The sequence below is a fragment of the Struthio camelus genome, chromosome 1, assembly GCF_040807025.1.
Source record: "Struthio camelus isolate bStrCam1 chromosome 1, bStrCam1.hap1, whole genome shotgun sequence".
In the NCBI taxonomy this organism is placed as follows: domain Eukaryota; kingdom Metazoa; phylum Chordata; class Aves; order Struthioniformes; family Struthionidae; genus Struthio; species Struthio camelus.
The window spans coordinates 139,915,162-139,941,822 of NC_090942.1; the positions used below are offsets into that span (position 1 = coordinate 139,915,162).

Consider the following 26,661-nt stretch of genomic DNA (forward strand, 5'->3'; position numbering starts at 1 on the left):
AGTCCCTTCATTTCTCCTATTTTCTCTATTTCTGCTGTATCTGTATTCTCTCCTCCGCTCTGGGCCACCTGAATATACTGCTGCTACTACGTTTTTTGATCCATTGCTTGTATACAACCCCCATGGCTGAACTGCTTCTTTTCATACTTTTTGTATAGGACTTTTCACACTTGCATGTGACTCTAGACTTATGCCTGGAGCTAGACAAAGAATTTCTATCAATACATTTTTCCAGTTTGAAATGATGGTTTTATTTAAATGTTTAAACTTCTTATAGCAAGGCAATTTAGTACACAATAAAAATATTTTGATGTCCCTCATGCTCACAATAAAAAAACAGGTAAGGACATTCACGTGAAATCACAAGGTGGCTTAGCAGCATGTGCAAATGTATTGTTCCTATTGTTTAACAGGTTCAATGTGCTAGTATATCCAACTATAATGTCAAGCTAAACGCTCTTTTTGGTGTATTTATCTTCTGCTAGATTTTTCTCTGCAGTTACATTAAAGTGCTAACGCAATTGCCCTGGAGAAAGAAAAGTTACCACAATATCTCGAGGGTGTTTATCTACAACAGAATCTACCCTGTGTTTAATCCGTTAAGTAAGCAAGATGTCAAAGAGAGAGAAAGCCATTCAGCCTGGATTCCTATTTTTCACAATGAAACTCTGTGCTTGTGCTTGATCTGTAAGTACCAAAAATAGCACAGCAAAAAGGGTTTTCCTTGAGCGCTTCCATTATTCACATGATGCGGCATGTTACATAACGCAAACGGTGTGCATTATACCGCCGAGTGCTTACACACGGATGTTAGCATATAAAAATTTCCATTGGGGACAGTAGTACCAAATGTTTTGAAGGCAAAGTCAGGCTAAAGGAACTGACTTTTACAACTGGCAAGTCTAGGAAATCTTAGAAAACTGGAGGTCTGACGGAGGGATCTCAAAATGGTTAAAATGGCAGAGATGCCCTTTGAAAATGAGCGTTACCCGATGAGTACATCTTCTCCTTATTAAAGATGCAAATATTTTATCATTTTGACAGTCAAAATGATTTTGTTTGGACACTGCAGGCATCTGTCTCTCCACTGACAGCTCCGCCCAGAGAACAGCAGTCGCCTAAACTGTTCTACCAAATGCTTCCATCTTTGCTTAGCAGAGTTATCTTTTTCTGCTATAATCATTTGGTCTCAGTCCCAGCTCTTTCATTTGAAAGCACCATTTGTGTCTCCCTTTGCTAATCTGCATGCATGCAAAAGCCACTGGACGCAGCACTACTATTTGTATTGTTCTGTGCTCCATGCACATGGGATCAAAGTCCATTTCAGTCTCCAGCCGCACAGTTTTTAGTTCAAGCTATAGAAAGTATTGCTGTTAATACTAACAATCCCAAACTTGACCCCTGTTCTTGTACATGACAGTAACCATCACATAAATAATTTAGAACCGGGGGACTGGTAAGTCATCTTGGAAATGCTGGTGTGAATACTGTTGTACTGTGACTCATTTTGAATACCGATCATATAACATATTAATTACTGTTTTCAAAAAGGGCTGATGGAAACCTGTATGAGTTCTGCTTCTCTTGAATCCTATTATTTTGAAAAATAAACAAATCTCTTTTGATTAATACAAATCATATTTAAAAAAGAAGTGCTTTTCTTTCAGGTGACCTGGCACTATACAAATTTAAACATTAATATAATGAAACTGTACTACATCCTCAGTACCATGGTGCTCATGGCTTCAGCATCCTAGCCCCTATCTATACAAAAGGTGGTGTATCATAATATATAACAAATAGGCAATTATTTCACTTATCAAAGAAGTACTGCTACTGTTAGATGCAGGAAGGCTACACAAATCTTTAGGATAAGCACTGAATGCTATCTCTAACAGAAACTGCTTGGGGATTGCAGATAGGTTGAAGAGCTGATTAGCTGAGGATATAGGGTTTTATTTTGCTTAAAAGGTTCCAACAGGTCCTGAAAGTGCAAATTTCATAATGCAATGACAGATCAATGGTTCAGCGGTAAATGCAATGTTTGGACCATCAGCAGTACAGCCTTAGCTTTCCTACAGAAACATTAACCGCTATCTATTGGATCTGACTTTTGGCTTAGGAGATCTGACAGGCTCAGGTTTCTTGTGCTTTCGTGCAATGCTCTGATAGTTGCCGCATTAAGAAGAACAAGACCCAACAGTGGCAATAACGAAAGCAGTAACAGAGAAGCAGGTTTACAGAACTGAAAATAGTCTTTTCCTTGTTCTATAGATCTAACTGCTTAATCCAGGAATTTTGGCCAGGCGTGCTTTATTACCTGTTTTTTATCTCCCCAAATTAGAACTGAGTGATACAGTATAAATACGCAATCACCCCTCTTTTCCACTCTCTCTTCTTGACTGTTACTATGCACTCACTATAAACTCTTAGTGCTATGAGCTGTAACTCAGCAAGTCAAGATCCTTGCTTGTGAGCCTTCTTGTGGCCCCCCATAGCATATGTTCCTCTCTGCAGGCAGATCTTCTGGACAGAAAAGCACTGAGCTGCTGCTATGATAGCATCACTCCCAAAACCTGTGCCTCTGAGGTTGAATGTATGGGTAAGGCAAACACGGACACAGCCTTGGCCTAGTCTGTCTCCTCTATTCGCCTCTCAAGTGCAAACCACTTTCTGTGGTGGGAGTCCTCTAGAAGAAATCAGTCATTGGAGCTCCAGCTCCTCAGACTTTGCAGCAAAAATGTAGTAGAGTCATGGCCTCTTTGTGTACCACCCTGGCTGTATATAGAGTCTACAAATATAGAAGAGAGATTTCCCCAAACTTTCCTTAGGTTGAGAATAACTGGGCCTTACAGACACCTTAGCTCCACTACTACACGTAAGTGATTGATGATATACGCAGTGCTGATGATATACGCAGTGCTGAGTACTTACTTGGAGTGGTTTTGTAGTTGCATGATGTAAGCTGTCCAGCATCAGCATAGTCTTATTGCTGTTGTCTTCTAGAGAGACCCTGGCAATTTCCTTGTTATGTTTGGTTTTGTATATTTGTAAGTGTGATTATTTCTACATTAGAAACACTCTGGAAATGAAAGCTCTCTTCCACAGTTTGATATCACAGCTCTGTAAGTCAGTAACTTATCATATTGCAAAACCTCTGTCCTAATTTTGCTGTGTAACAGTAACTGTGGTTTTTGCTTTGATTCTGAAAGCTAACAATCCCTGTATAGCACACCAAATCCACTGAAATCACCTGCATCTTATAGTCATGTAACTTTTTACAGAGCTTAATCAAAGTCAGAGGCACATTACAGCTCAAAAGCTGTTCAAGTAATGTGTTTGTTTTGGGAAATCAGCTCCTGAAAGATTTAAATTCTGGTCTCATTTTATTTAAATGAACAAATTTCATATCTCAGCCACCAGTACCAAGCAGAGAGCTGCACAGTAAGCCCATTTATCTCTCCATCACTGATTTTATTACCTTCACTACTCACCTGTAATCTGGATCTATCAGCTGCTATGATATTGCTTCAGATTTGCTACACATTACAAAAGATTTCAGGCCCACGGCTCTTTTCCAAACAAGTAAAAGGAAACCAAAGAATATATTTTGGATTCGTAGGTATTCCTTCTCCACTAAACAGTATTCAGGACATAATGAGAAGGAACATTGCACACTGACAGTTCTGGAATAAGTATCATACCAGTAAAAATGCATTTCATTATAGTTTTGTTGGAACGTACTCATTTGCAAGATGAGACGATGCAGGATTCTCTATCTCAAGGCATTTCCTATGCTCCTGTCCCCACTCACTCTATATTTATTACAGGACCAGGTTACAGAATACTCATGCACTTTCCTTAGGCGGTTTGGAATGGGAGTGGTACAATCCAGCCATGGAAAAAAGCAAGCATAAAGATAGGCCACAGGAATGTATAACATGAAACTGCTGTTCATGCTGGGGACAGTACTGTATTTTTTGTGGTGACATTTAGCAAAGAGAATACAAGAGGTTACTAGTGATGCCATGAAAATCATCCGTTCTACTGATTCATGACATCATTGCAAATACTAAAACTCTCTCTTGCTTTCTCTTTCTCACTACAGTTTTACCCTCAAACTTGAATTGTCGATCTGATTCACTGTCCCGTGAGCTGTTGACTCTTTGCTCCGCAAGCCATTCGCGCGCCGCACGGACTCGACGCTTTCATTCCCAACAGTCACAGCCTGTGCCTGTCCCCAGATTGTCAGCATAGACAGCAGCAGCAAGAATGGGAATAGCACAGTGGCAACAAAACAACACACAACACGCAAAGAGAAGAATGGCTCAGTTAGAGAAGACCATCATGCAAAACAATGTGAATCACTTTCAAGACAAAATAAACTGAGAAAATCATGAGAACCAACCTCAAGTAAAGAGATGCAGACACCACATCATAAAGAGATAGCTTTAGTAACATTGTTCCCTATTTTGAAAAGTGAGCATCCAGATTCATAGGAAAGTGAAAGCAAGCCTGTGCTAACGGATAGCTGTCTCTTACTCCACCAGAATATTTCCTTGTATGTAATTAGGGCATTTCCCGTTTTGTATAGAAGCCATCTACAAGGCTTAAGATAAATGCAGATCTAGTGATTTTTAAAAAACACCTTTGTTTTAATAGTCACCAGAGTAATCATTCCCACAGCACACGAGTAACCATTTCCATGGACCAAAGCTCCATCTTTTCTGAGTGATGTCACACGGCCGTACTGTTCCTTACAGATGTTGGTGTCTTGCCAATGTGTTCACCTCTAAAGAAAACATTGTATCTGAAACTGAAAGTACAGCCCAAATACAGCAGCTTCTGCTGCTGCTCTACAGCTCTTGGAAACAAAGGCTTCCAGTGGCAGTGCATCTGGCATGTTTGCCTCTGACTGGCAAGCATTTCTGTTCTCTCTGGTAATCTAATCTTAACAAGAATCTCAATTCACCTAAAAATAGCATTAAGCCAGAGGATAGCATTGGATTGCCTCCCAGAGCATCTATCAAATAATACATTAGCTACAGAACATTTATTAGACAGATCTGTCAAAACAAAAATGCCCTGTGCCATTGTTGTCATCCCTCTTGTAAAGGAACCCATTATTTGCTGTTTGGAACACTTGGGCAGCTCAAGTGAATATTTATTTTACCTACCAAATGTTCATGTGCAGCAATAAACTTAAATGTTTCTACTGGTGCAGAAAATCAGTAATAGCGGGAAGGATGAATAATGTACAGTTCTTATAATTGCAGGAATGATTGTAACTGTATTAGAATTCAATTTAATATCTATTCTTGCCTTTTAGTTTACCAAAGAAAAAAATCAGGGAAGACAGATAGACTTCCTAAAAACATTTCTAGACTGACATTCTAGAGGAGGAGGATAAGCCTCTCTTCTACATTTCAGCCACTGGTATAAAATGATGTGATAATGATACTCACGGAGAGTCCTTTTGTTAACAATTTCAAGTTAGTATCAGTAACAAACTGTGAAATAGTGGAATATAGGGAGGAAGTTTTCTCAGTCTCTGTTTTTCGGTCTCATGTGTACTGGTTTCAGCTGGGAACGACTCCAGTCTTTGGTGATTTACAAGTGAGGGCAGAACGCTGATCAGTCCTGCAACAGGCTCTCCTAAGGAATCTCCCAGTTTAACATGACTAGCTAGGGTGGCACTAGAAAAGAAAGGTCTCAAACATGTGCTGATGTCAGCAGGTTTGGATGATGTCGCAGAAATACATTGGTACACTATCTACATCACTGCTTCCAACTGTAACTTATCTGCTAGTAGATACTCCATAACAGCATAACATTAGGGGACTGAAAGAAAATCTAACATCAGTCTGGCCTGGAAGAGCTAATAAGGCACAGCTGCCTCAGAAATTGTGAGAAGAGAATAAAAAATCTCTGAATCGGTGACCAATCTATTGACATTTATTGATAAGGTCAGTAAACCGCAAATAAACCCAGCAGCCAGTTTTCAGCTCTTTATCAAGGAGTAAATCACTCAAAAGGAAACCTTAGTTTGAGACTTTCCTTACGTGAAAGAACTGAGGTGAGAAATCAGACTGTCAGCACGTTGTGAGGGCAAACTCAGACACCCTAGGTAAAGAGCAGCAGTACCTTGTTTTGTCTTCTTTGCCTTCTTCGAAGCCTCAGAAACTCCTTGTGCTGCCGTGAAACAAAGTTGACTGCTGCATATTCCAGTAATGCAGCAAAGACGAAGAGAAGGCACACAGCCATCCAGATGTCAATAGCTTTTACATAGGAGACCTAGAACGAAATAGGGCACAACAGGTTACAATCTGAACTTCTTCATAAATTGAAGATGTTTACTTGAAAAAATAAACACATTTCTTCACAGCTTGAATTGCAGCTGTTCCAGTTATTCTCTTTTTTTGTTTATTTGTTTGCTTGTTAGCTTACAACAAATAAAATTTCAAACTATTCATGGAAATGTGTGTTCACAAAAAATACACTAATTATGAGTTACTGTCTTTAACAAAAGAATTAAAATTAATCCTAACAAAATACAGATGCTCTCATAGTCACCATTACAGCCTATCAGAATGAATATGCAGACAAGGCAAGATATGATATATATTGGAAAATAGCCCTGAGAAGGTTATAGTAATGACTCTTTTCATCTTTTACGAACCAGTTACCCTATTCATTAACTAGCTATGTTTGGTATCAATGACCCCAAAGTAAACTCGGGGTACATTATCCCATTGGCTGACATAACTTCATGTATCTGTTATTCAATATTCACTCATAGTTGCTTGACTTTTATCCAACAATCCTATAGTAAAAATACATCTTCATAGGTATGATATATTAAAAATATCCAATATCAGATGCCTTTTATGTAATAAAAGCCTATTCTGATTTGAATTTACTGGTCCACTATAAAATCAGATATATCCCAACACCGTAATGTCATAGGGTCTTTTATCCTATTACCCACACAGTAGGCTAAATGGCAGCCAATTAATGAGCTACACACTATCCATATCAAAGGCACATTGCTCTTCACAGCTGTGCTCGTTCTTTGCCTTTCCTTGTAGTCTTAAAATTTTTGAGCAAAGATTTTAAATATACAGGCAGCAGCAGTTTGTCTCTTTTGTTTACTAGGTATTTTATCCAGGATGAAATTAAAATCATCTGACTTTATATGTCTGCAGTGCACATGTGAGCTAGTTTTCTAAAATCCTCTGATATGAATGAATCAAGGAATGAAGAAGAACAGGCATTACCAGGATGCAATGCATCTGACCTATTTTAAATGTCTGCTTTAAGAGGAGACGATAACACCCTAAGAGTGCCTCTTCATCTTCGTATCTGTAAAGAGGAGCTTAGAACCCCTCTCCCAGTGTAGACAGGTGGGGCTTTACTCAGTTGTATAAATAAAAGCATCATCATCTGCCACCTTAGGTACCTAGCTTCCATTTGCTAATCCACAAGAGCACAGATCTCCAGTATCATAGTGGCAAGTCCTCTGGAGATATCTCAGATACCTTCAGGCGCCTCAGATGACACCACCACCACACAAATGAATTATGCTGCTAAAGCTATGCAAAATGGATCTCCCCGAAAGCTCTGGAAAATTATAGCAAACAGGTATTTAATGGCTGAATAATACCCTCTATGGTAAACATTTCAATGCCATCAGAACATACGGTGGTCTGAAAGGGAAGCAGAAAAGGATGTGCTGTGCATCTGATGCTCTAATGTTTAGTAGAGCCAAGTCTCTTCCCTGGACAACCTCTAGCCTTACATACTTTGCACACACTATTCAAAATGACCTTGCTTTTATAGTAGTGGCTACCATTTCACATTGAAGGGAAGTATGCTTATTTCAGGATGAATGCTTCTGTTCACCGTATATTTGAATAGCATCAGTTTTCACTGTCTTGAGAGCATTTTTTTTGTTAACATAGAATGGAATACACCTCTCTCTGTGCTCCAGCAAACAATATGAGCCGGGGAACTAGCTTTTAAAGAGTGGCAGAAATGATGCAAGCTCCATTCTGCAGGTCCTGAACATTGAGCGGGAAGTTTCTGAGGAGCCAAGTACTGCTGCTCAGCACATACAGCATTCGGCAGGGAGCCTGACTACTCCAAGGGGAATCATATATTTCTGTAGCTGAGGCTATACTCCAGCTCTGCACTGCAATGCCAACTGCCGAGCTCAAAATACAACATGCCCCAGCTGAGATGGAAGAGGAGCATTTAGCAGGCTAATATGATACTATGAATTCATTTTTTTTAAATTAGATACACAGAAGGAATGCATTTCTCTCACACTCACAATAAAATCTTACAAGTTACACCTTTACTGAGCAGCTGTAAAACCCAGTGAAAACTCTACAGCATCCCAGACACCGTGCCACAGGCTGAGGCACAGTAGGAATCAAGCCACTGTAATTTCTGTAAAATGGAGCTGAGTATAGATTGATTGTTACCTTCCTTTAAGGGCCAGCTTGTTTTCCTTTACAAATGCCCTTAGGAGTCATATTAGACATGCATAAACAGCTGCAATGTGCTGCCAGAAACAGCACAATGCAGGGAACTGAAGCCACAAGAATCAGCCTTTCTGACTGTGCAAATCCCATCCTAGTGTGCTTAAAGCACCTGAGGGCAAAATAATAAAGGAACCCCTGAGTTAGCCTTCCTGCCACTTACACAGTGCTGCCATAAATGGCCTTCACACAATTGCTGAACCAGCTGGATTATTTTAACTCCGGCCTACTGGACTGGAATCAGAGGAACACAATATACTTGGCAAGTACCTAGCTTGTGTTATCGTTTAGCCAGTCCCATACCATGGCACAGCTCTAAATGAGCAAATAGAAAGTGATTGCTTCCAACAGCACATTAAAAATAAATAAATGCAAAAGTGCTGCAATGGATGACAGCTGACCCATTCCTTTTCAAATCATTTTACATACTTTTACCTTTGTATCCTTGCTACATACAGAGCCCGTGCAATTTTCTGAAAAAATGACTTTTTCTAGCCACTACAGCGTGTGGAAAATTACTCAGATCTACCACGAAGCCTAGGAGGGCTAAAGCATACACAAAGTAAACGATCAGTGGATTTCAGGGTCTGTTAGGGTCCATCTCTGCCTTAGCTGACATTCACCTGTGTCTTCTTTCGCCTGAGAAAAGTCCATATCCATCAGATCCTAGACTGCTCTGAAGTGGACCTCAGCCACCCACTGCTGAAGCTGTTCCACTTTGTATAAAAACACTTAAAAATACATTGGCTTGAGGACTTGGAACACAGCCTCCCCTTCCTAGATGGGAATCTTAACCACTGGAATATAAAGTCATTCTTTGTGTTTATGTCCCACACACAGGTAGGAAGCCCTATCACAGGGTATTTCGTGGTGGCTGAGTGATCGGTAACATGAGCACAGAAAGGGTTTGAATTTGATCTGCACATTTCAGGTGACTGCTATAACCACTTGCCTACCATATGCTGCAGCTTCTTACTGTGTTTTGTGAGAAAAGCTGGCTCATTTGTCAATGACATGGCTTTTCCTAAGAGCTCCTCAGCATTCTCCTTACCTCCACAGGAAATTCTCCACTCCGAAGGTTATTTTGTAGATCTTATTCCTAGGTGCTTACTTCTCTTTTGCACTAAACAGGGAATGTTACACATTCAACTTTCAGTAAAATATGTTGCTCTGTGACACACAGTTAGAAGTTGGGGCCTGCAAAACTGAGCACTTTATGATATCATAGGTACATTCATTGTTTCAGCGGGTTCTTCCACCAAGCCCATAAACAGTTAGCATTTTTTTCCTCTGAATCACAATATAGCATGAAATCTCATACGTGTGCTCAACGGAAAGGCTTGACTGCACCTACTTTGATAAGGACGTGTTTCTTACCTCGAAATGCTGTATCTCTAGCTTCCTTAACTACTATGTCTATGCTCCATGTCCCATATTAACTGTTGCCTTCATGTAGGGCATAATAAAGCCTAATTTTTTCGAAACAGGATTCATCTCATCCAACTTAAAACACCTATTATGTACACGCCTTTTAAAATTAAATGGTGAGAAATAAGCAATTTAGGGTAAAATGCATCCAAGTGGAGTGTAGACAACTATACTATAGTCAAATAAACCTCATCTGAAAATGTCAGTTTCTCATTTCTGACCAAAGTTTATGCAGAGTTTACGCTGACTAGTTCAGGAGTAGATATTTGTTTTGTATAGGCCTACATTGGTTAGATAAAGCCCATGAGTCATCCATATTAATTCTAAGCATCAAACAGAAGTTATATCTAAAATCTTCCTCGCAGTGATCTGCATAACACAGGCTGTTGCCTGAGTGCTTGCTGCCTTTCCCATAACTTCACTTGCAGGAAGGAGTGCAAGCTCTGCAGTAACACTACAGATACAGAGTTAACATTATCAAGCTACCAAGTATAAAATGAGAAGTTAGTAGTGATTGTTTTTTAAAAGGTACACATTGTAAAACTTTCTATGAAAAACCTATAAACCCAATAGCATGCTGGCTCCATTTACTTTGCGGAACTTGTAAAACTGGATGTTTGGAGTCTCTGCCTCATTCAGCTTTATCACTTTCAGAAAGCACATTAAACATTTCTTGTGGTTTTCTTTCTTTAAATAGCGTAACTGCTCAGTATTTTACTGAGTGTTGCAGAACTTCCTCTCTAGGGTTTTATTTTGGGATTTTCTGAGAGATAATGGCTCGCTCCTAATCAAACCATAAATTATATCAATTATTCAGATGCTCTGTAAATGTTTTAGGGTGAGTTAATGAGGAAAAGTTTTCGGAGTGAGGTCTGTCTGCAACACAAGCCAAGTATAATAAGTATGAGCATAACAAACGTGACAAAGCATCTTCTTTCCCTTCATGTATTTCCTCATCTGTTATTTGACCACGTGCACTATGTAAATAAAAGAGCACTTTGTGCTCTCTATAATATTGCTGAAATGTCAATGAACTCAGTGAAGTTCCTGAAAATGAACATTAAAGGAAGATTTAGGCTATTCATGAACTGCTTGTATGCATTAAACCCTTTTCCAACCCTTTTTATTTTAGTACTGTGATTGTCTCACTCCTTCTTGATACTTTCCAGATATACTCATGGGTCAAAACCGGAATGAAGCATTCTTTTACAGAGAGAAACTGAGGGAAAACATGTCATGGGTACTGCAGACAAGCAGTCATCATTTGTTGAGATTTGCAAATCAACTCAAATGTGAGCTCTATTTCTGATATAGCTCAAGCATCCTGAGACTCCAGACAACCGCTTTAACTCTCTGATTCGGTTTAAAAGATGCAAAATGAGAATAAAAACACTTCTAATCTCTTCCAAAGTTCTACACTGTGAAAATCAATAAGCATTGTGAGGTGCTGAGAATGTGGAAAGAACCATATACTCACTTGTTCTCATAGATCTGCCATAATCTACCTTAGTATATTTTATCTTCTCTGTGGTATCTGCATGTAGTCAGAGAGAGCTAGAGCCTAGCTCAGCTTTTCTCGCTTCAGCTAGCTCGATCTTTGACCCAAACCCAGAGCATGCCTTCGACTAGGAGTTAGAGCTCTCCCTGGCCTTGGGAGTGAGTGGTTAGAAAACATCACTGCAGAAAGTGGTTGCCCCCTTTCTCCTTCATTAAGGAAGAATAGGGAAGAAGCCAAGAACTGGCTTGTAGCAGGGAGAGGTTGAGGCCATCCTTGTGATGTTTATACTATACCCACTGCAATACACTAATAAAGAATCAAAGTAATGACTAGATTTACTGCAGAAAATAGTATTATCAGGGAGCCCAGCAGTTCAGTGTTGAAACCTTGGTGGTAGGGAATGGAAAAGGAGGGAATAGTAGCTAAAGCTATCATCTCCCAGATTGTAATAAATGTTTGCTTGCCTCTGCAAGATTTTAATGTCCATATTCTTTCATTTATGTAGATTGCAATGAAAAAAGTTTCATTTTGCAATGAAAAAAGCTATTATTCTGTTACTGGAAAATATGTATGAACTAGCTTTTGACAGGAGGCAGTTCATCACAGAATCAGCCCTGTGGAAGTTGTAGATGCCCTTCGTTTGCTCACTTACTGCAGTACTAGGTGGGCTGGGAAGACAGTGATCTGGCTGGTGACCTTCTTCCCTTTTGGTGTGAAACGGGGTTAAAATCAAGCCCTATATGTCGCTCTCAGGAATCAAGTAACTACTGTCAGGGTAACACACCTATTCAGAGTTTGTTTGTTGGATGAATGAATGAAAAAAATGGCAATAATTGGTCAGCCTGAAGCATAGTTTTTCCAGCTATTTGAATAAACAAACTAAAATAGTTCAATTCTATTTTTCAGAAACATTTACTTCATCTTCTATTTCTTAATGAAATGCGAGCACCTTTGAAAACAAAACAAAAAATGACCAAGAAACATTTAATTTAAAATTTTGAAACAAATTTCTTCATACATGCACCCATTGGTTTTTTTCACCAGACTCAGCGAAGACTCACAAATTTCTCTAGCTACCTCAGATTGCCTTTTCTGGTGAATAAACTACTCATCTAAATTTTTTTGCTCTATTTCTATTGCTGATTCTGTCAAGTCACGAGATGCTAAACCTTCCACCCACTGCTGATGCAGAACTAAATGCTGACTGTATTGAAGCTAGGAAAAGCATAGAAACCATTTATGGTTTGTTTTTTCTTTGAAGACATTTCTTTTAAGATGTTTGGGGAGTTAAGGTATTTACAAAGATGCTCAGAGGCAGAACCTGTGGGCAGAGGCCAGATGTGACAAATGCTAAGAGCTAGCTTTTTTTTTTTTTTTTGTGAAACTGTGCATATATTCTCTCTGAGTTTGCATTCCTGAACAGCAGAAGGAAAACAATACCCCTTCTCCAAAGGTTTTTCAATTCCAAGGAAAGAAAATAGCATTTCTGCAGCATATCACTTCTCTGTTGTAGCTACCACAGCCAGCCAAAAGTTTCCTGAGAGGAAGTTTTCCTGCTGAAAAGCAGTGGTTTCACAAACCCAAAGCTAGCATTTTTGACTTCTCCCGTTGACACAGGCCTGGTTTTGTGACAGCAAGTCTCTGCCAGCCGTTCTATCAAGGAGGCAGGCCTGGTAATGCCACTTTGGGGGTCAGACTGTGCCTGGGAACCTGGGGCAGGAGCGCATGCAGGAACATTGCAAAGATAACTAAAGGAAGTCAAAACAAACTATCATTTTGATTTGCTGAAAAGTCATATATTTTAATTCCCACTCTCATCACCATTCGAAACTTTTTGTTTTCTCTTAGATCCAGATTTTCCCTTGGAAAACAGATTCTGGGTACCATTCAGCCCAAGTATCTACAGATGCAGTACCTATTTGTGAGTAGTGATGGCCGCCAGTGTACCAGTTCAATCCCACTCCTTCCAAAGAGCAGGCAACATGTCCCCCACTTTCAATCAGAGTGGGATTTGCCCTAAGAAACCGCAGGTATCCAACATTTTGTGAACCTCTGCCACACATTGTTAAGAGCTGATTCATAGGATCATGTTATAGTACACCCATGGATGTGATAACAGAGCACAAAATAGTAATTACACCCTGGAGACCTTTATTTCTTTAAATTATATGATTATATTCATATACGTCATATATATGACGCATCACAAAAAAGTAAACTTGTGTTACAGGTAAAGGAAAGCTATTCTAGAGAAGCAATAACTTATTTCTCTTTAGCGTGAGTTGTGTTTATTCACACTTTATGATCTTTCCTCACAAACGGCATATTTCTGTCTTTAAAAATCTGTTATCAGGTAAGTGAAGTCAAGAATAATTGTCTTTCCTTCCCAAGCACATATGAAGTATTGGCATATTCATCGTGTGTCATTTTGTACCATCATGTGGTCTTGCTGCCTTGTATTTCTCATTCCTGAAAATTCATTCTTTCTGTAGAGGAGATTTAGACAAAGATGCACCATTTCCACTTCAAAAGCCCTTGACTTCATTGAAAATAATGTGACTATTTTTCAGACAGAAAGAAAAAAAATGACAACAAAAACAAAAAGAAGAACTGAGCAATAGCTTAAGGCATTTTTCTACCAAACAGTTATACAGCTGAGAAAACAAAAGCTCATGCTTTGGTATGATAATGGTGTTGATTCTCAGTTTGGGAGCAAACTAGGTGATTGCATTATGCAGTGATAATGCGAGAACAGCCTGGCCTGTATTTTTGAGGGGGAGGCAATAAATCTCATTGAAATTGTTGGCCGGGTCAAAAGCCCAAGCTGCAGAAAGATAGTCAACTGCCTGTTGTATCACTTTTCACTAAGATGACACTTAGTCCATCTAAAATGGAAAAGTCTCTTCTATCAAAGTCTGGAGTTCAAGTCTGGCTCAGATCCTTACACAAATTGTTAACAAAAAGGTACACAAGTGAAATGCTGAGTTAGCTGAAAATAAGAGGATCTGGTGATGCTGCCCAAGAGCTGTGCTGAGTTCATGCCTTGTAAACAGGGACAGAGCGGAGGATCCGCATCTAAGACTGTGAAGTTGGGCCTCACTGATGAATAAAATAATAAAGGGACCAGTTATTTCTCTCTGTTTCTCTGTTTTATGGCACCTACAGAAACAGGCTTTGGGGAGAATCAAAACTCTGAAAGAGAAAGAGAAAAAAATGCAAATTCTTCTGTTCATTGTTAGCCAGGACCTTGGGATCTGCCAAGGCAGTGCTATGTCATCTCATTGCCCTCATCCTGAAAAACATACTGGGCACGAACAGGTCAGAGGACACCACTACTTCCTCCAGCTCTGCCACATCCTGAACACTATATGGAAACAGAAGATGGAGCTCTCGTTGCTCTCCAGCCTGGTCTCCTCTCTCTGATCCTTTTGTGAAAAAGAGTCATCTGGCTTAACTGGCCAACAAAAATGTGCTCTGCAATAGTGTTGCAAACCTGTGACCAGGGGACAGCTGGCTCGCACCCCACCTCATCCAATGTCGTAGTTGGAGCTGGTACAGTTTTGTCAGATCTCAGACAAACCAGTAAAAATCATTATCTGTGCTTGCCTCAGAAAGAGAGCTGTAACCCCAAGGAATATTTTGTGTATCTATCCCAGCTATTGCCCTTTATCCTATCTTGTATATTTTATCTTCTTCTGTCTTCAGCAAGCCAATTTTGATTAATAGCTCCTGGACGTTAACTAAGACTTTTTCTTCTTTCTTTCAAAACAAGCCATTTTCTTATAAGGCTTTCTACAGTCAAAGGGGAAAACAACCCTTCTGCCCCTACAAAAACCTAGGGCTTTCTGTGTGCGTGGACTCCGCACAGGTTACTACAGCATCTCAGTGTTCCACCAATTGATTCTTCAGGTTTGGCTTGTGAAAAGAGAAAATTGGAAAAGCAAGCTCTGGCTGGTGGAAATAAAATAGAGAATACCATTATTTGTGACATTCTTGCATGTACACCAAAGAAACTAATCAGCAAACAGGCAGAATCATGTGATCAGTTTATAGAGATGACAGATAAGGATAGATGTGCCTGCTACAAGGAAATAGTGTCTCATCATTAAGTAACTGGGAGACATTCATCACACAGAAACACCCCCCCCCCCCCTACCCAGCTGCATCAGGAACTCGGTACAAATTGAGAATTATGGTGGGGGCTGCATTAAGAGATGCGCAAATACACATAAGGCAGCCTCTGTAGTTATATATAACAATATTAATCTCAGGACTTCTTTAAAATAAAAGTTTCTTATTCTTAAAATAAAAGGCTCTTCATTCCTAATGAAATCAACAGATAATATTTCTGTAGTGTCATTAAGTGCCCACTTGACTACTTGGACTCTAAGTGATAAATTCTTCAGTACAGGAGAATTTGAACAAAAACAATCACCAAAGAAAATACCTGAGAAAGACTGAAGTAAAACCACAAAACCAGAATTGCATGACTGCTGGCAAGAATTGCTGGCAGGATTTTGAAACAACGTCATTAAATTCACTAACATTTGGTAAGCTGATGCTTACCAAAGGAGTATTTGTATTTAAGATTGATTTGAAATAAGAAGCCAATGTGGTATGCATCTGCATACAGCCAGAATGATTACTTCCGAAATGCCAGTTTCTCTATTGTGATTACAGTTTTCTGAAATTCAATTTTTTATTTTAATGGCGCACTTGCTTAGACTCAGAAAACCCTTTTGTTTTCCTATGCAGAGCCAAAAGAATGTGTGAACTAGTATGCGCTGCCTGCATCAGCTCAGGTGAAGAGTAAACTTTGTTCTGTTCTGCTGCAGCCAAGCCAGATGCGGTCATTACACCTGCAACCTGGTCAGGAAGAATTGCACCAAATTGCATTATTCTTTGACCTTTGAAGAGTTAACTAACTGACTGAGTGCACAACTGTTATCAAATAACAAGCCAGGATTTCTTCTTTAACAGTAGGGACATAACCCTTCCTTTCACGTAAGTTAACGACCATACAGCTAACTGATGGCAATGCAACTACTTAGATCAGTATGAGGAACATTTGCATCTATGGACACACGTTTAGGTGTTATTTTTCTATTTGATAGCATGAAAAGTGTGTCAATGTTTAGGTGACTGCAGAGCATTGTACAGCATCCTCTCCATGCTGAATTTTCTATCACAGTCACAACTAAGTGAACCATTAAAAGTGATCCAATTCACTGAACCAAACAACAAAAACCTAAAATTAGAAAAAGGATGCCTAGGGCAACATGCTTTTTTTTCCTTTAACTCTTGGTCTCTGCTATTTGTGAATAGAGAGTTGACTCTTCTAATTCCTCTATTCCTAAACTCTGGATTTCTGGGGACTTCCGGGAGGGCCATTCGGGGGGAAAAGGTGTTGTATATTTTTGTGACTGTCAGTCTCTCTAGATTAGAGAGATTAGATTGCAAATTAAACAAATACTTTTGTTTGGAGAAAATTGCCTTACCAACACTAAATATAGCCTCAGACTAGAACAACTAATAACAGGATGGTTCATTACATTACTCTCACTGTCTAAATATGCTTCTTTCCTGATTATTCCTTGATCGGTCACTTACGATTCCTGAGTCACTTATCATTCTTAGTGATTCTTCTGTCTCTGTATTCTGAATTGCTATCTTCATCAGATTAAAACACAAGAGAGAAAGAATACCTTTTTGGTGAATAATTTAAGTCATATGTAACAAATGATAATGGTGCCCCAAATATATCTGGATATGGAGTCCATCAAATAATTCTCTTTCTATTTTTGAAGATGATTTTAAATGAAAAACAAACATTTCCCTAAAAAAGATCCAGAAGTCAACACTGAAGAAAACACAGGCTCAGGAGGGATAACATGGTCCAATTCCAACTGTAAGTGTGGGTGAGTCATATTTCATGTACAGTAAAGCCCTTAATGAAATGCAGAATTGAAAGAGGATGTACAATGGGAATAACAGAACATGGCAAAGGTGAAACATACATAGAAAGAAACTGATGGTCTAAATATTAATAAGCAGAAAAAAAGAAATCGGGATAAAGAAGGCAGGTGAAAGGCAAGAAAATGGAATTCAAATAAAGAGGAATGAACAGCAGCATGTAGCATGATTCATACAAAGATTTCCTTTTTACAACTTTAACTAAATCAGTTTTCATACTCTAAAGGGATCATGGTTGCCACGTTCCTATAAATATATGTAAATACAAACCCACATTCACTGAAGCCTTTCTGCTCAGGACCTGGAGTCAATACTACTCTTGGTGAAAAAAAGGTTGCGTGCCCCAGACTGTCATTTTGAGGAAGGTCATCTACTTCAGCACAGTTCAGAAAGCAGAGCATTTCATGCTTTCCCAAGGACTCTTCCAATGAAGAGCTTGCTTCATCTCTTTCTGGAGGCCATGCTAGTCACCTCTGAAGCAACAGGGAAGATCCAGGCAGCCTGTACCACCTCTTCAGAAGAAACAAGCTAGGACTGAGGGCTTACATAGCACCAAATCTTGTGGTAGAAACACACCTGAATAGCAGATGTGAAGCTAATGACAAATACCTCATTCTGTTTTTCTTGTTTGCATTATTTGGAATTTAATGATCATTCATTTCATTCACTTTTCTAAACTGAGGCATTGCTTCTTAATCAAGGGCTAACTGTCCTTACCAGTCTGAGACACCTTAACAATTACTTTCTCTTAACTGAATTATATTTTTGATCCAGTTGTAGAAGACCAGACATGGAAATAAAAAGCATGGCAATCCTGCCCAATAATTCATTCCTTGTCAGCTCACTCTTGTGTGTGTGTGTGGAACCCCCAGGAACACCCACGGGTATTCACCTGGTTATGCACGTGCAGAACAAAAGAGAGAGTGTCACACTGCATGTTCACTTTCTGCTGTGGATCCTGATTATTCGTAATAATTTACTGATGCTCTGCTGATAACATCACAACTCAGAATGTAACTGTCTCCTCAGCAATTCAAGTGGCAAAACAATCTGTTGATTTACATTAAAAATTGAATCTCTAAATTTTGAAACTTTGCTTCCAAGTAGAGTCATGCGCTAAGGTTTTGTTTGCAGCTATCATTGTTTTTCATTTAGTTTTGTTTTCAGCTGAACTGGAAATGCAAGTACTTTCTGAATCATACTGTAACATTAGATTCTCTCCAGGACTATGAAGCTAAGAGCTTTGAAACTGTGCCATCATACAGCAAGGCAGAGTAATATTGTTTTCAGCGGTAATATATATCACATAGGGATCTAGTGCAGATGTATAAAATAGCCAATAGCTAAGAACATCATTGCTTCTCACTGGCAGATTTTTAATCTCTCTTGGACGGAAGCCTTCTAACCATGCATACTTTTGTTTGTGGCACATCTATTTTGTCTTCCACCTTTGAGCCAAAGTATTGGAATTTCATAACAGGAGAGTCCTTTTTGAATGTTTTTTTTTTTGGTAGCTTGTCCTAAAGCCCCAAGTTCGTTCCTATATATGCATTGTTCCTTATCCATCGTCTAACACCAGAGTAGGTGCATTTGTTCTGTTCTGCAGCTTTAGGTAAAGCATTTAGAGATTCTCTTTGGGACAGAAAATCAGAGCTGCACCCTATCAAGCATTAAAGGTGTTCACATCACTCTCAGTCTTAGTGGCTGAGGCAATCCAGAGTACGAATGGAGAGCTATGGGCAGGATCGTGCAGACATCTCTCAGAAAGGCTGACATTGGTGCTGGAGGTTCAAAGCACTGAAACACAGGTGAGGGAATCACTTTCATGTCAGGCTGATCTTGATGCTCAAGACTTATTGAAGTCTGTCGCCCTATAGCTAGCAAAGGCTTGCTGGCTGCTCACAGTATGACTTTGTGATGCTGACAGATGAATGTTCACCTCACAAACAAGGCTGGAGAAATCCAAGAAGGAGTTAACAATTCTGTATCTGCTGAGCATATCATCACTTTTTGGTGAATATTCACAGTGCAGATTGCTCATCTTTGCAGAAAGTGGGGGGAAAGTCCCTTCTGGTTCCTTTACTTCTATTCGTAATTTCATAGACATATGCCTTTGCATGTGATGTATTATGTTACATACTTCCTGCAGGTATGGCACTAAATTGGATAGTGTCCGTCCCTTTACTTCTTGGTTTTATGTGCTCTTGGTTTGTGTCACATGCTGTGTCTGCAAGGAAGTGAGTAGGTGAAGCAGCATCACCTACAGGGAGGAGACACTACTGTTTCATTTGGGAACTACTGACCCGCTCAAAGAGAGGTTCAAAAGACGGAATGATATGATATCTGGAGAAGCTGTACTGAGGGGAAGCCAGGCAAACCTCAGAGATGGTAGACAGAATATTTCCCAAGACCAAAAGTGGACCAAACAGAGTTATCTGCCACTTAAAGTGATCGAGGTAGCTGGAATCAAGGACACAGTCGGCAAGAGGAGGAGAGCTGTCTATGAACCTTTGTATTTCTGCTCAGTCTAACCTAGTTGCTTTGAATTTTCTGTATTTAAAAAAGTTAAATTCTTGTTCTATTCATGTTCTACTGAAATCTGGGTAATTTTTAAGCTCTAAAAGCCTTTTAATCTCCTGCGCCATCTCATTAAAGAGACGATATAGGCACATCCACCTCAAGGCTCTGGCTGATTCAAGGTCTTGACACAGGCACCATTGCACAAAACAAAGAGACTCAGTGCCTTTCAGCAGACTGCCCAGCCTTTCATGTGTCAGATACTGAGTTAGTGGGTGTTTCCTCTGATACTCATCTCTGTACTCCTGGGGCTACAGAGCAAGAAGTAAAAGCCAACTTGTTCACCAAGAGCATAATTTACTGCTGCCCTGCAATGCCCCCATAAAGGAATCGCCAGCTAGCTCACAGAGCTCTCTCAGGGACTATTCCTGTTGCAGAAGTCATAAATCTTGATGCCACGGAGCTAGATTTCTGATTTCTTCCTAACAGTGGTGCCATCTGACAAGGGCACTGCACAAGTCAAAGTTTTCTAGGCCAGGCACAGCATATGTCAAAGGCAAGAGAGAAAGAACCAGCTTTTCTGATTTCCAGGCAATTCTGGCCTGCTGGGATGAGCTGTGTTGCACAGTATAACTCAAAAGAAGCCTCAAAACTTATCCAGCCTACGCAAGAGAAGACAACAGCCTATATATAAATAACAACCTCTATAACATTTTTCCTGTCAGTTCCATAACCACCTAGAGATGAATAAAGCTTTAAAGTGAGTCATGTTAACTCCCTTTCTCTCCCTCCCTCTCTCTCTCTCTCTCTCTGTTTCTCTGTTTCTCTCTCTCTCTCTCTCTCTCTTTTTAACTCTGAAAATTACAAGGAAGCTCAGAAAACACATTAGTCCAAATTTTAAACCATGATGATCAGGGTCAAATCATAACTCTTTCAGGAGATTTTAATAAACTGTCAACTGTAGAAGTGAGTAATTCTATTTGCATAACTGGAAATGAGCAGATATCTCGCTCATATTATTTTGTGGACATGTGCTTTACTGATAAGTTTAATAATAGTAATAGCTCATTTTCAGTTTTCTCTCCAGCACTACAGATTTTTGCAACATCAGCCCATTCCTAATACTAGCTTAAATGACTACAGCAAGAATACACATCAACATCTTTTATGTCCAGGTGGTTATTACAAGCTACATTTCCATTATGACTCAACAGAATTAGCATATAGTATACAGTTTTGAATCATGATTATGTGAAAAGAAGAGTCCAATAGGTCTATAAAAAAAATGGAATGTGCTGTCCCATTTACACAGTCACATTCAACATTACTAGTACATATCTCTGGAAAACTCTGTATCTTTCAAAAACTTTCACCCCGTTAGCAAGTTACTGAGGAGAGTGATACATGGCTAGAAATACAAAGAGACACACTTCATAATATATTTAAAGGCTATCTTTATGTCTGCTAAGTTATTAATAGATGTCAGGAACTTCAGCAACACTTGCTCTATCATTATTAATTAGAGCTGTGGGGAAGTACTTGCCTGACTGGTGAACCCTGTTAAGTGTTTCTCCCATGAACTGACATTTACTTGATTGTCATTGTCTGAGAGGAAAAACAAACAAACTAACTAACTACCTAACTAACTAATAAAAAGTCAGAGAACTATACTGCATGGAACAGTATATGTTAGCCTATGTTAAGACTAAACTGTATCTAATGAGACTTAAAGACTGCAAAAGCTCTCACTGTTTCTCTGCCTTTTTCCCCTGAAGGATTTTAAAGAAAGGTCTTAAAGAAGTTAATTTACCTGCTTCTCAAAGAGTAGGTGCAGTGCAAGGAAATATTACTAGCTCCAGTTTACAAATAGGGAAATTCAGGTACGCACACAGGAAGCAAGCTGTCCAGGGCTACAGCAGGAGCCAGTGGCAGGGCTGGAAAAAAATCAAAATCTTTTGGCTATCATATCCATATTTAGACTCCAGGTCGTCCTTCCTGCCCGTCTGTAAAAATCATCTGCACGGCTGGGCATCCTACAGACCTGCCTAAACCCGTGGGAACATTCCTGGGGAGGCTTTGCGTCATGGTCACACTGCAAATAGGATTTTGCAAACGATGCATATTTGTTTCACTGTCAGACACATCAGGAAGAGAAAGGAAGAGTGACAGGGAAGAAAATGTAGAATAATAGTACCCTCTCTTTCTTGATTGTTGCTGGCAATTTGTTTCTTGGACATAAAAAGCAGCAGTGAAGAGCAATTCAAAACGATTTGGTTTTTTTCAGTGTTATATTCATACGTAAGTGGTTTTCTCCAGCATATCTAGCTGCAAGAGAGATTTTGCTTAAGTACTTGTTTTCAATATAATGTTCATGTTGCAAACATATTTGTCAAGTTTACAGTACTTACACTGCCTAAAGGGTACCTTGGGCCTAATATTATTCCAACAGCCATGATTTTGATTGGTTACACATCAGGAAGCTTAAGTGCAGAAAGCTCCTACATTAAACCACCTTAAAGTGCAGAAATTAAATCTTAAAGGCTTTTCTTTAACATGTTACTTGTGTGTCAGAGCAGCCACAGCCCCAGTCTGAAATGTTGGGGCAGCAGGGAGGGAGAGGGACAAAGTCATTCAGCCATAGTCCCACAGGACACGTCATAGATGCAAGCTTTACATTAAGTGGTGTTAATGTGGGGGAGAAGCAAAGGGAAAGAGCCTACCTCAGGGAAAGGCTATCCTCATGTTTTGAACTAGCCCACACCTGCTTAACACACATAGCTATCTGCTAACTGCATAAGAAGAGCTCACAAAATGCCACAAGCAAGACCTGGTTCTTCACTAAACATGTCCATCGTATTCCTTTCATGAACATCCCAACAAATGCCATAATTGCCATCCAATTGATATTAATACACATCTACCACAGGAAGAGGTGCGCACTGCATCCTTAGTCAGAGGATTCTTTTCTTTAGTATATTCAGAGCTCCCAAGGATGTTTGTCAGCAGCCTTCCCTGTACAGAATGGTTTCCACTGTAGGATCTGCTGAGCTCTTAGAAAACTCTTTATATGCTTACCTGGAGGCTGTTATTTTTAAAGTATTCCTCAGTATATCTCCAGGAAGACTTCAAAGCAGTGGTCCTGTTGTCGCTGGCATTACAGTGCAGCAGATGCATTGAATCCGATTTTCAATTATTACAAGAAAAGCTCACAATCCCATTCCTTGGGGTACAACCCCCTGTTACGGGTCAGGTGAGTTCCTATGACTACATTGGCCTGACTGCCTGTGAAGTAGTTTGCTGTCTCATACTCCCTCTCTTAGCTCAGCTCAAGTGATGGTCCCCTCTCCATCTTTCTTCATAACCCAGTTTTCCAAAGCATTTACTCTTTTCTTGTCCACATGGTGGGCAAAGGAAATAACAATACAAAGGCATAACAATTAGCTGGAGAAGAGTACTTAATTCCTCTTTCCTTTTTGTCCCCTTGATAGTGGACACATAATAAGATCTGGGCACTTAAGTTCAATAATGAAATTAAACACTTAGCCTTTGTTCAGTTGCTGCTTAACTCTGGAGATAACCTAAATTCGGTAGGTCCTTCTTTGTTTGACTTCAAAGTTTCCAAGATGCTCATTTCTGCTCATGCCCAAAATAGCTCCTGGTATGGGCAGGGCGGTGCTCCAACCTAAGTCCAAAAATGATTTAGAAGCTACAAGGAGCAATATATAGGGACTCTGTGCAGGAGGTTTATTCAGAGTCCGCCTAAAACACATTGACAGTCTGAGGTGCTGCACAAAATGCCTGGGTAGCTACTGGAATATTAGAACAAGGTTGTGACAACCCTTCCATAGAAAGCCATCTGGTAACAGCACTCAGCAAGGAAGAGGGAAATGTATCTTCAATGCCTTCTCAAGCCTGAGAGGCTATCTATCCAACTCTTCCACCTCCCACAATACCTATATCAGGCCATGGCCAAGGCTGGGAAGAGAAGGGGCTTTGAAGCTCAAATAGGAACTGTTCTGCTGCATAGAAAGGAAAGCAAGATTAATGAATTTTGTAGAGAGAAAGAGGAGAAAACGAACTATGGCCATCTCTGGTATGCTGTCAGTCACTGCCTGGAGCAGAAAAGTACCTTATCTGGTGGGTAAGTTATTCTCTTGCTGTCCAAGTTGAAATTATAGCACTGCTACTGTCAGAGGAAGGGTTCCCAGCTAAATGAAAGACAGGGGTAGGATTCATCTCATCATCTGAATGGGTGGCAGCTCCAGAGAAGAGTTCCTCTCATCTACTTTAGATGGGTCTTGTACACAGGGATGAATTTGCTCTCTAGGGGTGCCAATTTCTGTCCTCTGAAGAAGGAGCTAAGATAAAGAATATTTACCAGCCAAATCAATCTGAGAAGCCAAATAAAGCATTCCAAAAAAAGAAAGAAAGAAAGAAAGAAGGAAAGAAGGAAAGAAAGACAGACAGAAACTAGAAATGAAGGGGAGAAGAATCTGTTGAAATTAATCTAGAGTTTAATCTAGAAACCGCAAAGACAGTGTTCCATCCTCTTTCTTACCGAGAATAGTCTCCTAATTGGAAGAGCAATTCCCTTGTTTTATACAGGTTTGTTAATTTAACTTTAAGGCTTAACGGAGACACATATGATTAAAATTCACTTTCAAAAAGCCTTTCGACACTACCATTTACTTTAAAAATTATTGTTCAGTCATCGATTTCCCTGTAGTAATTAGGCTATGTTCAGGTTTTGGAGATTTTTAATCGATGTTTTACCATGGCTTGGGTGTGATTCCTGCAGAAGTCTTGTAATAATCAAACAACTAGGACAATCTAATCTAATAATTTGTGTGTGCATACGATGTTCTGAGGGATTATTAAAGTTATTTTCTCACTAAAATGTTATCAGCTCAGGAAGCTGAGCTGTTCCAGACCTATGACTTTTCATTCCAAAAATGTCTTACACAGTCGTATGCAACAGACTGCAGTTGTATATGCTAATGTCATTTATTCCATTGAATTTCTCTCTTGAAAGAACCTAGCTACTATCTATTTTTGCTTAAAAACAAATAAACAAAGTTATGTTGTTCAAATGGCAAATGTTTACTGAAACTGAAAGCTGGAATACTTGTGTAGACTAAAAACTATTAGCAGGGATTGGATATGCTTTAGTTTGATAGGACTTATTCTCATACACCTTAAGCTTAGGACACCAGGCCTACAGAATTTTCTCCCGCTTTAATAGCATTGTTTCAGGCCCCTAACACAACTAATCTAAGTGATTCTAGAGGTGGAACTTGATCAGTTTTGCAAACCAAGATGGAAGTCAGTCTCTTAGTACTAATTTCCCTGCAGTGTAAAAATAGTGATAAGAAAGAAAGGAAAGGAAAGAAAAAAAGAAACAGAATGGCACGAATGCAGGTTCCATTACTCAGATTTCTTTGTTCTACCGGAGTAGTCTAAATTTCAAAACCGCCTCCCACACATACACTGAAATGTAGCATTTTGAAATTCAATACTTCCTCAGATATTGCACTCAATCCTACAGTTTATTCCTAGGTATTCGGTATTTAGCAGAACTGCATCTGTATTTTTCTGCTCTACTGATTCATCCTGGTCACTAAAAGGAAGATCTGCTCTATAATATACCCAGCCAAGAGCACAAGCAAAGGGAAAAAAGATAAAGGTATAGGCAGATAAATGTAAGAGAATGTCAAATATTACTCAGTTCCTTGGGCCATGATATGCATAGTATGTCATGACTCCACAGTCATACATGCTTCATATTTCTCATTTCAATGACAATTTTTCTTGGTGTAATTGTAACAAATATAGCCATACTGCAGTTAACATTATATTCATTATCTTTTCCAATGAATTATCTTAGATATTTTTAAAGTTTCAGAACCCACGCCAGGAAGGCTTTCTTTAGTCAGCTAGAGAGTCCGTAGCATCAAATTGTCACAAGGCTTTCCCAGTGATACTAAAGATGCAAGGCTTAACCTGCTGTTTGCATACCTTTCTTAGTCAGCCTTGATTATTGCAGAAATAGTGCTTAGTGCTATATAGTTCAAATAAAGCATTGCATCCTAAAGTTCGGCTACATCCGAGTGTTGGCCCATTCATTCCAAAGTGTTATGCAAAGCCTCTTGTTAATCAGGGACATTAGCTGATGTGATAGGGGGACCTAAGATACTGTCAGGGCCCAGAGGGCATCAACAAGTCTTGCTGACCCCAACTAACCTCCCTGGGGACCTCCACCTTGGGTCCCTCAGGCCATGGACCCAGGCACTCCATATAAGCTCCAGTCTGTGCCCTAGTCGTGGCTGGGTGTCCTACATGGATCTGGAACCTTTGTCATAGATGGCCCTGCCTCCAGCCCAGTTTTCTGCTGTCCTGACCTGCTGACCAGGCTGCTGGCATGGTCCCTGGGTGGATCCTGGATCTACATGTCTGCCATCCAGGCCCACCTCTGGCCCTGTCTCCTGCTGGGTGGAACCTATACCCTGCACATCACCTCACCTCAAGTGGGACCATCAGTGGATCCCGTCTCTGTCACTGCCCTGGCCTGGCTCAGACCCTGTGGGATGGCATCTGTTAGAGAGCGCATAGCCCCACTGGTGCCTGTGCCTCTGCTGGGGGTGCCCCCAGCCCTGGTCTGTTCTCTTGTGTTCCTCATGGAGCATTCCCGCCTGTGCTGCTCCC

General features: G+C 39.9%; 1 protein-coding gene and 1 long non-coding RNA gene across 8 annotated transcripts in view; one reads left to right on the forward strand and one right to left on the reverse strand.

The window, feature by feature from the left end:
- The window catches only part of LOC104149799 (uncharacterized), a 62,221-nt gene extending 57,976 nt beyond the window's left edge, over positions 1 to 4,245 (forward strand). Inside the window, exon 3 of the long non-coding RNA XR_011136377.1 lies at positions 4,109 to 4,245. This is a non-coding gene — a long non-coding RNA (uncharacterized lncRNA). The remainder of the gene's footprint in view (positions 1 to 4,108) is intronic.
- GLRA2 (glycine receptor alpha 2) overlaps positions 1 to 26,661 on the reverse strand; it is a 133,803-nt gene that overhangs the window by 24,037 nt on the left and 83,105 nt on the right. For 5 of the 7 annotated variants that reach the window (XM_068919737.1, XM_068919727.1, XM_068919770.1 and 2 more), the window contains 2 exons: positions 6,145 to 6,294; positions 4,115 to 4,234 (listed from right to left, as the gene is read on the reverse strand). In XM_068919737.1, coding sequence (XP_068775838.1) covers positions 4,115 to 4,234; positions 6,145 to 6,294 — 270 coding nt within the window. The remainder of the gene's footprint in view (positions 1 to 4,114; positions 4,235 to 6,144; positions 6,295 to 26,661) is intronic. The other 2 variants (XM_009683632.2, XM_009683631.2) reach the window with 1 other exon arrangement.